The following is an 11,835-nucleotide window of genomic DNA, read 5'->3' as shown; positions in this document are numbered from 1 at the left end:
TAAATATAAAAAAATAAAAAAAAAAAAAAAAAAACAAAAAAAAGTCAAATAGTGTCTTAAGACTAGACTTTTAATGGCCTTTTAAACTGAGAATGATGCGAAAAAGTCAAGCAAATCAGTAACGAATGATCGCCTTCAGCTAATTCAGGCCTGCACAATAGGTGGCAATGACTAAAAATGCATTTCATACCTGGACACGAGATGGCGCAACTCGCCACTCAGCTGATCGTCCTATCGTTTTTTGACCAGTGAGAAGAATAATTACTTAAATGTTGGCACATAGCACAAACAAACTGGTAATTCAGGCCCAGTTCTACCCTCTAAGCACTCTCAAATGAAAGCAAGAGCACACCCAGTTGAAGGTTTAATAATAGCTTCATGGATGAAACCGATTTGGCAAACACTCCAGTTGCTATTTGTGTTTGCGTTCTGTGGAGCACCAAAGGTTTCTATTTACAACATGTTTGTTCAGCATTGAGCAAATTAGCCAATCACAGAAATAACTATTGGTTTCTTGAAGACAATGGCCAATCAGAGTTGTCTCACCGCTGAAAACGCGGTTCTGAGTTCTGAAACTTTTATCAGACATTAACTGTTTATCAGACACATACACGCTAGGGCTGAACGATTAATTGCATTTGCGATAATATCGCGATATGAAAAAACACGATTTTTCAATCGCAGAGGCAGATTTTTTTGATAGGTTTAAAGGGGGGCACGACCAGAAAAGTTTGAGAACCACTGGTCTAAAGTTTAAAGACAGTGTAAGACAGTGTTTAAAAAGTGCAGCCCACATGTTTACATTTGTTTATTACAGTGACTTTGAATTATCTAAAGTAGTGTGGTAAAGCAACAGATTTGTTTTTATATTTCTGCAATCTAGTTTGTGCGATTTGTTACTGACTTTCATATTAATGTTTACAGCAGGCTTATTTGTCAGTGCTTTATGTTGTCATAATTATTACATGCTTACAAGGTTGGAAGTTCAACAAATCAGTCAATATACTACTGTGATTGTAGTTAAATAAAAATGTCATTAATATAAATTCATGCATCACCTAATTTTATCGTAACAAAGGCCTGGCCTACAGAAACGAACATTTATGTTTAATCTATCTAATATTGTGTTGGTCATACTATACAATGATTTATAGCTTGTCTTTGTTGAATAATACAGAAAAAAAGAGCTTTAAAAAAGAATTGCATATTAAATCGCAATCGCAATATTGGTTAAAAAAAATCGCAATTAGATTATTTTCCAAAATCGTTCAGCCCTAATACACGCTGCAAAGTTTCAAGAACGATATATGCATATTTCTGCGGTATTCCCTCTTGAAATAGCAATAATTAACATAGTGATAACCATAACAATGGACAGGGCAAAATATATGTCAAAATGTGCATTAAAGGGTTAGTTCACCCAAAAATGAAAATGAGCCTGTGTTTTACTCACCCTCGAGCCAATCCAATTGGAGTTATATTAAAAATTGTCCTGGCTATTCCAAGCGTTATTATTGCAGTGGGTGGGTGTTTCTCTTTAACAGTCCAAAAGACGTTAAATAAAGCACACGCATCCATAATAAAACGTGCCTTACACTGCTCCGGGGCATGAAGAAAAATATCCATATTTCAAACATCATAAATACTTTTCTCTCACTTCTGCTGACTGTCATACGTGGAAGCTGTTCCGGCGGATGACGTAGGACGTATGCGTCACGCCTCTGAGATATGCTCCGAGATATGCTAATCTCACAAGTTTGTTTACAGGAGCAAAAGAAGCAAAGTTTCCTTACTTTATATCGAAATCCTGACATTTTTCTTTACAAATCCTCAGTTTGTACTTCTAATTCCTGACCGGCGTTTTGTTTTGTTCTCTCTCCGTGTTCGTCACTAATCACGCAATGCCGATGTCCTACGTCATCTGCCGGAAATGCTTCCGCATATGACAGATACCGGAAGTGATAGAAAAGTGTTTATTACATTTGAAATATGGATATTTTTCTTACAAAAACGAATGGATATGCTACAGGAGGCCTTTATTCGCCCCCCGGAGCTGTGTGAGGCACATTTTATTACAGATGCGCGCACTTTATTTAACATGTTTTGGACTGTTAAACAGAAACACCCACCCACTGCAATGACAGAGCTTAGAAGTGCCAGGACAATTTTTTATATAACGCTGGTTGGATTCGTCTGAAAGAAGAAAGTCATATATACCTAGGATGGCTTGAGGGAGAGTAAATAACAGGATAATTTTCATTTTTGGGTGAACTAACCCTTTAAGACTAGAGCACCCTCACTAAGTACAGAAGCACCCTCTGTGATTTAATTCTGGAAGTGCACAAAGAAAATGGATTTCTCTACCAGCAGCAGCAGATGAGTTTTTGTTTTACTAAATGAAAAAAAGGAAAAGAAAAAGATGGTGTTATTGGGTACACCCTATTCTTGAGAAAAGAGAAAAGCATGGGGAGTTCCACAGATTGATGGTGAGTGCATTATCATTCCATTTGCCTTGTTAGAAAAAGAAACAAAGAATGTTGCATTTTTATGAATAGTGTTATAATGTTATATAATATTTTTCTTCTGTTTTTACACTTCAGTTTATGTCAATACAATGATTTTCAAAACAGTTTTCTGTGCTATAGCACTAACTATCTCACTCTTTTGTGTAACAGCAACACCTCCGGGGGTGTGATCTAATTCTGCCAAAAAATTATCGTAAATACGAGTTTCTTATTCAGAAATTGGACATGAATGACCTCTCAAGTTGTATTTACAACTGAGAAACTTTAAGAAAATTTTGATATCCAAGTTGGGCAGGCCATAAATTTTAAACATGGCGGAGGAGAGAAACATATTTGCCTTTATTCGCTTTTCCCACAACATCTACATTGATAAGTTAAAGTCACGAATATTTGCATATATAAATAACCATTTAATGCATATTGTATTATTGAATAAAGGATATTAAAATTTTACTACAACAAATGTACTACACTATAACATTAAGTTAAGAACTCTTAAAACACATGTTAAAAAAACATGTTACCAAAATAAAAAAAAAAAAAAAAAAAAAAAAAAAAAGAAGCATTTATTTGAACGAAATTTAGGAATAGTCAGCCAGCTGAATATTTATATCTCAGTAAATATTTATATGGTTACCAATTAATGGGACGCTACGCTCTTATTCAAAAACTGTTGGATATTGACTAAATATCTCCTATACCTTTTGGCTTTAATGAAATTTCCCCAAGAAACCAGCAAGAATGAACTCATGAATGGGCCATCCACCATGATTTCAGTTCTTTCCGACAACAAAGCACTTGAACACGACAAATTCATAATTACAACTTCACAAGTGGGAAGTAGAAAGTTTCTGATACCATGTGAATGCAGTGTAAAGTTAAAGGGGTCATATGATGCTTTTTTAAAGATCATTATTTCGTCCTCCATCCTCCTGTTGTTAATGCTGTTCTTCTTTGTTTCTGTTGTTGAACGCCGCGCACAAATGACGTCGCTGTCGACCGGCTTACGTCACTTCTTAGTACACACTGTCGGTGCGAATGCAACCCTTTAAATGGTACTGGGAAATAGTTCGCGCAAAATCGTCCCAGTACTTTAGTACTGTACATTTAGTTCTGGAACTAAAGCGGTGCGAAAGGCCCTATAGTTAAGCAAAAGTAGTACTTTCTGGCCATCAGACTAAACACCATGTTTGTCAAAAGCCAAACACTGTGCAACATACAGCAAAAAAAGAGAAATCTACTAAACACCTGAAGAATGGTGAATACAAATATGTTATTTTGGGTTTAATAATGGTAGCACAATTTCTAGGCATTTGTTTTCACTTTTACATGAATAAATTACCAGGGGGTGAATATTTTATATATATAAATTACCAGGGGGTGAATATTTTCTTTACCTTCTTTTCTTTTTTTTTTTAAGAAACTGTACGTCTAACGGACCTTATCTTCAGGAGATTTAAACTGAGTGACACACTAATGCCTTCTGGGTAATGACAACTCTCTGTCAGTCATTTAGTCAGTCAATTGCAAACACTGACATGGAGAGATGTGATCTTCAATTCTCTTTCTCTCTAATTCTCATTTAATCCCTTTCTTCCTTTCTCAATGGGCTCCTTCAGGCTCCTTAAACTTCCTTGGCTGCTGTCCTGGGAAATGACATCACTACATGTCTCATCTTTTCTGCCGTGTCAGGTTTCTCCTGTGCTTTAAGCATCTTACTGCTTTAATTGGGCGCTCTGCATCACTTCTCTCAAACGATTGAAGTTCACTGCTGAGGGACTTACAACAATGTGGTGAATGCCGTAATACATGAGGATGTCTGCCAGGGTGAAGACGTTCCCAGCCAGGTAAACTTTGTCCTCAAGGTACTGGTTAAGATCCTGCAAGGGAAGTATAAAAGGACGTCACTCTGGGTCTGCTGTGCTGCCAAAAATGGGAATTTTGGAGGGTTAATGGGACTTCTAAAAAGCCATGCATAAGAATAAAGTAATAAAACTTCAGATGCATTTAAAATGAACAGATTCAAAGCTTGCTTTAAACAAAGCACATTATATGGTACATTGACAATAAAATTTTTTCACGAATAGTTTAGCAGGATCACCAACATATAAAAGCACTGTTACTGTTAGAACACTGTTGTTCCATTTACTGCAGTTTAAGAGATCACAGCTACTGGCAGTTTAACAGGGCTCCAGACTGAGAATAGAATGAGCACATACTACACTTTGCAGACTTTTTAAGTCGAATTTGCACCAATTTACAATTTATCACCACTGGTTCGTTTGCATCAGTATGTGATTTATCAAAATCACCACAATGAGACGTTTGCATATTTAAACCGCATGCGAGTGTTTCTTTCACTGCTATATGGCATCTTTGTTTGCTTTGCTCACCATATGCAAAAAACACACAAAGTAACTCGTAATAAAGTAAATCAGTCTTAAACTCCATGTACTGCAAGTTATTTTCCCATTTATGTCTTATGTGAAATTAACCCAAGCACCTGAGATGTGACCTTTCGTTTTTGAGACTTACATCAGTTGTTGTGATTTGATCTGAACGGAAACAGCGTAACGTTATCCGTGTGACGCAACTGACACAGAACAGCATACGTTGTTTTACGTCCAGCGGATATTCTCCAAAATGGCACCAGGGTGATGCGGAGGAGACGAATTGTTGAATAAAGTCATTATTTATTTTTCTTTTGTGCACAAAAAGTATTCTCGTAGCTTTGTATAATTGCGGATGAACCACTGATGTCACATGGATTATTTTACAGATCTCCTTGCTACATTTCTGGACTTGGGAACATTTCAGTTGCGTTGCTGTCTATGCAGGGTCAGATAGCTCTCAGATTCCATCAAAAATATCTTAATTTGTGTTCCGAAGATGAACGAAGGTCTTACGGGTTTGAAATGACATGAGGGTGAGTAATTAATGACATAATTTTTATTTTGGGGTGAACTAACCCTTTAAGAACACCCACTTTCTGTGGTAAAATCACTGCTTGTTGCTTTCTTGATCACCTTAATTCATCCAATCTGCTTTTACAGCTGAAACTATCTGTATTATTAAAGGCCTCTTGAGAATGAAAGACCTAAAGCTTGGAGGTATTCAAATACTTCAGTGACTGTAAAATTAACAGTAACACTATTTCAGGGACCAATTAGTTGCTTATTCATATTGCTGTAGTACTTAAAATAGACCTTAAAATAAAGTGTGACCAAATGAATTGTAATATATTGTAGTATTATTGGTTATCTGATTGATGGAGTGCAGGCATACAAGTGTGTGTGCTTGTCTGAGTGTGTGTAAAGAGTGTCTCATCTGAACACTGTTCACTGCCTCTATTAGCCCTCAAAACAATGTGCTGTATTGTGCACAAGTGCTGAAGATGCTCTTGTCCCCTGAGACCTGTACAGACACACACACACACACCACCCCTGCTATAGTATTTAGGCTTTAGAAAGTTTTACATGAAATTCACTCTTGCTTTGTTCAAGGAAGAGTGGCTGGACAGCCTACAGACACATCTGTGTTATGCTGGATCATGTAGAATTATGAGATGTTGGTCAGGGGGCGTTATATATTCTGTCTGAAATGAAGCTCAACATTGTGCACAGTTCTGCACTGTACCAAGTGATATGATTTTATTACAACTACTATATACCATCAAGAATGAGAAACATTTTTTCTACATTTGGTTGGAAAGGGATAGTTCACCCAAAAATGAAGATTGTCATCATTTACTAACCTTCAAGTCATTCCAAACCCATAGAACTTGCCTTCATCTTTAAAACATAAATGAAGATATTTTTGAATGAAAAGTAAGTGCAGTTGAAATCTGTTCATCATTTAAATCGATCATGTCGCTTCAGAAGACTTGGGTTAAACCACTCAATCAATTCATATGGATTATTTGAAGTTAAATTTTTCGGTTGGTAGACAAAAATCTCTCAGGTTACAGGTCTCAGGATTTTTTATTTTGTGTTTCAAAAATGAACAAAAGTCTTATGGGTTTTGAACAACATGAGGGTGAGTAAATGATGACAATTTTCATTTTTGTGTGAACTACAGTATCCAGTAACCCTGGGCTTTGTTAATTCCCACTGGTACACAGTGTCTCTTTGACTGAGGATATGCAAAATCTGGCTTCATAAGGAACTGAGTTACTAATAACATTAATCTTACATGGGATTTGCGTCGTTTTATATGGTTATACTGCAGATCACAAGAAAGCACTTTATGAAGCATGGTGGCATGCATGCTATCGCACAGACCGGACCAAAAAAAAAAAAAAAAGACATTAATGTTAAATGGGACTCCAGATTTGTATCCTAAAATAAAATATTTAGAAGCCAATTTTCTAATCTTATTTGCCAAATGATAGAATCGCTCAATATAGGGGATTCTAATTTCACCCACCTTAAAGTTTTACTCTGAAACAAAGCTCTCTCTTACAGTCGATTCAACAGTTACATCCATCCAGGATGAGATCTATTGTGGTCGTTGTAAACTCTCCCTTGAGTCTTGTCATTACCCTGGTGTCTATTCCTGTCAGCTGCAGGACTCCTGTTTCTTCTGCTTTAAATGTTGAGATCCTGCCTTACAGAGTGCAGTGAGTTGGTCAGACAGTGTGTGCCGTGGGCGTTACATCAGTTACCGTTTAAACTGCCACTATTAACCAGCGATCAGCAGCACTCTGCTCAAGACCCATGCTCGGACAGCCCTATGCCACACACTGACAGCTACTGCAGAGAGGCGTCCGTCCGGCTGAGTGCCTGTGTTAACGAGACTGCCTCTCACTGTCCACAGACAGACGTTTTCTACCTTTAATTCCTTCTGAACTGATCTCAGGACAGTGTGTGACCCCTGTTACCCTCAGCATGTCAATTAAAGCCCATGACAGACTGCGGTGTGAATGATTCAGATCCAAACCTCCAATGCTATTATTAAGAACCCCCTGTGACTACATAGGTGCTGAGTTTGGAGTGGCATTCTTTTTGGACACTCAATTGATTCAATGAGAGGATGTCATGTCAATGTTTTCAATCTGTTTTAGCTGTGAGTCTTCATATATGACGTGGGTAAATGTATAATAATGGCAATCTATTCCGGATTCTTACAGGAATCAACAGAGCTAAAAATGAAAAGGGAAAAGACAGGAAATTGAGAATTAGTCATATTATCGCTATATCTTTGCTGATTAAATAAAATTAGGTAATATCATGTAAAAAATACAAAATGTTGGTCTTATAAAGACATGCTGTTCAATGACAAGTGAATTTCACTCACGTCTCACTAGTATGACAGCTAAATAGGCTCTGCTTTCAAACTCTCCAAAGTGTGTGTGTGAGTGCTCTGTAAAGACCAACAAAGGTTTCTATTTACAATGTTTTTAACAGTGTTCAGCATCATCGCCAATCGAGCACTGAACAAAGTGACCAATCAGTGGTGTTTAAGACAGTCAGTGGCACATCTACTGAATACTAGGCTTGCTGCGATAGACGGTATTTTCGGTTATACCGGTGTTAAGCCGCAACTCCGGTTACGTCATTTGCCTACCGCGGCACCGCCTCCCACCGTCATTTTGATTTTTTTTTTATAGAAACAAAAATAATTTAGCCTAGTTCAGTTAGAGGACAGACACTTTTAAAAACTAAACGCTCAACTGTTTCTTATTTATTTGGTTCCACAGTGTTTGCTGATTTTCAGTTTTATATACCTATTTAAATTTTGTGTAGCCTAAGTAACTTGTTATTTTATTAGGTATATATGGTGTATTTTTATTCGTTATGTTAATAAAGTTATTAGTTTGACGTTGTTGCTTGAATTGAATCAACGCGGAATTGCCGCTAATTTGAAAGTGAAAGTAAAACGCGCACGGCACTTTTTCAAGCTATTTGAAAGCCAAGAAATCCGAGGAAAAGAGGGAAAACTCAAAAGAACAATTGCTTGACGCCGAATTGCAATTCAATTCAATTGCCGCAAATTCAAAAATTAAAGTAAAATGCGCACAGAACTTTTACAAGCCATTTGAAAGCGAAGAAAAGAGGGAAACTCAAACGAACTAACACCCCCCTCCCACCCCAACGGTGATACCGGTATTACCGGTGTTGTCACACGTCGATTAACCGGTGGGGAAATTTCCTCACCGTCACAACCCTACTGAATACCACTCAAAATACTGCAAGTTTTTGTTCAGTGCACCTCAATGATTGTTCTACACACTTGTGAATCCTTTTGCTATAAATAACACAATGTAAACAATGTAAATGAGAGATTAATTGCACAGTGTAGACAACCTCATTGATAATAATTTATTACGTAGGTGTGTTAGGTACACTGGTTCAATTGCTCCTTAAAGCAAATATCTAATCAGCCAATCACATGACAGCAACATTTAGGCATGGTCAAGACGATCTGCTGAAGTTCAAATGGTTTGTATTACTGTTTCATGTTTTAATTATCATTAAAACCGTATTTGATTCAAACTCACGATAAATAATCACTATCTAGCATAAAGCTACTTTAAATAACAGTCTCATGTGCACACAACATTCAGAGTAGTTTCATTTTGTGTGAAAACATGGCGGCAAACTGTGAGGTTTTAAAAGAGTGCTAAGGGAATTATGCAAATTAATATATGAATGAACTAATTAAGTTCTGACTGTCTTCAGAAAAGAATCGATGCCATTTTGTTTTCATCTTCGCTCCGTGTAATACCTAATAAAGTAGTGTTCTTAATCGCAATGCTGCTTGTCCACGGAGGTTACGGGAACAGCTGTAATTCTGCTGTTCCATAAGTGCCACCTAGTGTGAGAGAGTGGATTTACAGAGAGTTACATTTACATTCAGCCTGTGTGCAGATTTTGTCTGGCCAAAAAACGGATCTGCATACCAAGCTGTAAATTTTGACCAGTTAATGAAAAACAAGCTTACGTGGATTCTACACATGTAAACAATTTGGATAAGGTATCTAGAATTATTATGGAGCAGATAAAATACATATAATCATTTATTAATCAATTATCATTTTGACTTAACCTTTCTTTATTTAAAGGCTGAAATGCGAGGTTTACCATTTTATGAAACCTTTTTTAAAACCAAAGTTTTATTTGAACATTTCGTACATGCTATTAGATAAACTGTTGTCAGTCATGTTGTCATTTAAAATCCGGACATCATTGGTAATGTTATTGTTTTAATCTTTATGCAAACAAAAAGACATTTTATTTGTTGTTTGTTGATTTTAAATATAAAACTTGAAGTGATTTATGTGTCGGTACTTTTTGAACATTTTCAGCACATTTTAAAAATACCGTGATAATACTGATAACCATGATAATTTCGGTCACTATAACCGTGATAAGAAATGTTCATACCGTTACATCCCTAGTAGTCGTGTAAGACAAATATACAGAAATACTTTGATGACAGACATTGCTCAAGCATTTCAGAATGACCAAACCAGCATTTCAGATGCTGTGCACCGAGATCAGCCTGCTGGTTAGTCAAGTTATCCAGTCCCATCGTGCAAAATCACGACTTTTAATGCGCATGGTGGAATTTATTCGATAAATGTGTTTCCATGGTAGTTTATATGCATTTTTCTTATTGGTAAAAAAAATATCCTACTCAATTGTGTGCATAAGTTTTTTATGTGCATTTTTAAGAATGTATGTGCTTCTTGGCATTTCCATCCAACCTTCTTTTATGCAATATTCCAAAATGCGCATAAAAATGTGGATGAAAACATAGCTACTGACACTGACAAGTAGCAAACACAGACTATGCATTATTATTAATAACTATATCTCAGTCTGTAAGGGCTTACAGTTGTACTTATGTTAGTCGATAATGTACTGATAATGTTGAAATGCAAAATAAAACAACAAACAAACAAACAGTTTGTATTTATTCGTTTGTTCCTAACCTTGTCCTAATGTTAGTTAGGGCTAGGGATGGGCGATATCTTATCGTTTGCGATATACCGGTAAAAATTCTCCCCACAATAAGAATTAGTCTTCCTGCGATAATAATGATAAAGTCTAGTTGTTGACATATTTCTGTGTGCGACAGTGCGGAGCGACATCATGGAATGCGGACGTGAAATTGAGGAGTAGCCTATATCGCTAAATGAGGAGCTCGAGCTGTAACTGGTTTGGTCAGGGCTGTACAGTGCACAAAAAAATCGGTCTGAATAAATGTACTGCAGTAACATGTGTGCGATACAGTTTTGCATGTGTATGAGCCTGTTTACAAAACTGTTGTCCAACAAAGATATAATTTATTGACATGCTTTTTCTCCAAATTAACTTAATAACATAGTCGAGTGTTTGAAATACTTCTTTTTGTGACCAGACGTGGTTTCATATTACAGAATGATAGTATTATATACAGTGATAAAGGCCATGTCGATTAACATTGCATTATAAATATACTTTCCTTATAAAAATACCCAAGATTGAAGAACACAGAAAAACCATATATTTTGTGTAGTCGTATGTTTATTTCCCTCAAGTTTCATCAGTTAAAATGTCTCTACCACTGTTGTGCGTTTTATTCAGCGATAACTGGATACCTTCCTGGAGCATCGTCAGTAGTATTACTTCTGCTATGGATATGTGGAGTTTCTGTGCAAGAGAATTATCAACTATGTCATAACAGAATGACTTGATATACCATTTTTCTTCATGCAAAATGTGTGTAAAATGGCCACAAACAGGTTTTCTCATTATATACAATGTATCTGTAAACTACATCTAATTTGCATATTAATGTGTTTTTGGGGCAACATGTAATGAAAAGTGTAATATTGAGAGTAATAATTGACAAGATTTTCATAATAATATATAATATTTCATAGGAATATTGAAATATATTTTCTTTCCCTTTTAATTTGTTGTCTCACAAAATGCATAATAAACATGCTTTTAGTCCCGGTGTCCTCATATGAGGACATGTATGAAATCAACCTCCTGTTTCATAACAGAAAGTCATATTTGATTTGAAACCCCATAACATTTTCCTGAGATGTTGATTTATGACACACAGTTTAAAAATTTGTCCGATTTAAATGACAATTACAAAATATTATCATATTTCCATAAGAGTGTCACTAAATTAATAACAGACATTTTTGAAGACCAAGGAGAGGGGGTGGTCATGGTGAAACATCCAAACATTTAGTATCTCTGAAAAGCCCTGAATGTGCTCTGTACACGACATCCAGACTGTGACATGTATAGTCTCAGAGAAATTCACTAAAATATAATGTCCTCATATGAGGATGCAGGGTCTCAGGAGG

At 36.3% G+C, this 11,835-nt stretch overlaps 1 protein-coding gene across 1 annotated transcript in view; it reads right to left on the bottom strand.

Moving 5' to 3' along the window:
• The window catches only part of eef1e1 (eukaryotic translation elongation factor 1 epsilon 1), a 17,084-nt gene that overhangs the window by 1,154 nt on the left and 4,095 nt on the right, over positions 1 to 11,835 (bottom strand). The window contains exon 3 of the mRNA XM_016455311.1: positions 4,310 to 4,405. Within this exon, the coding sequence (XP_016310797.1) occupies positions 4,310 to 4,405 (96 nt within the window). The remainder of the gene's footprint in view (positions 1 to 4,309; positions 4,406 to 11,835) is intronic.

This window comes from Sinocyclocheilus anshuiensis, unplaced genomic scaffold (assembly GCF_001515605.1).
Source record: "Sinocyclocheilus anshuiensis isolate Anshui unplaced genomic scaffold, SAMN03320099.WGS_v1.1 scaffold35, whole genome shotgun sequence".
Taxonomy (NCBI): Eukaryota; Metazoa; Chordata; class Actinopteri; order Cypriniformes; family Cyprinidae; genus Sinocyclocheilus; species Sinocyclocheilus anshuiensis.
The sequence above is the reverse complement of the archived record's forward strand: the minus strand, read 5'-3'. Positions and strand labels throughout refer to the sequence as shown.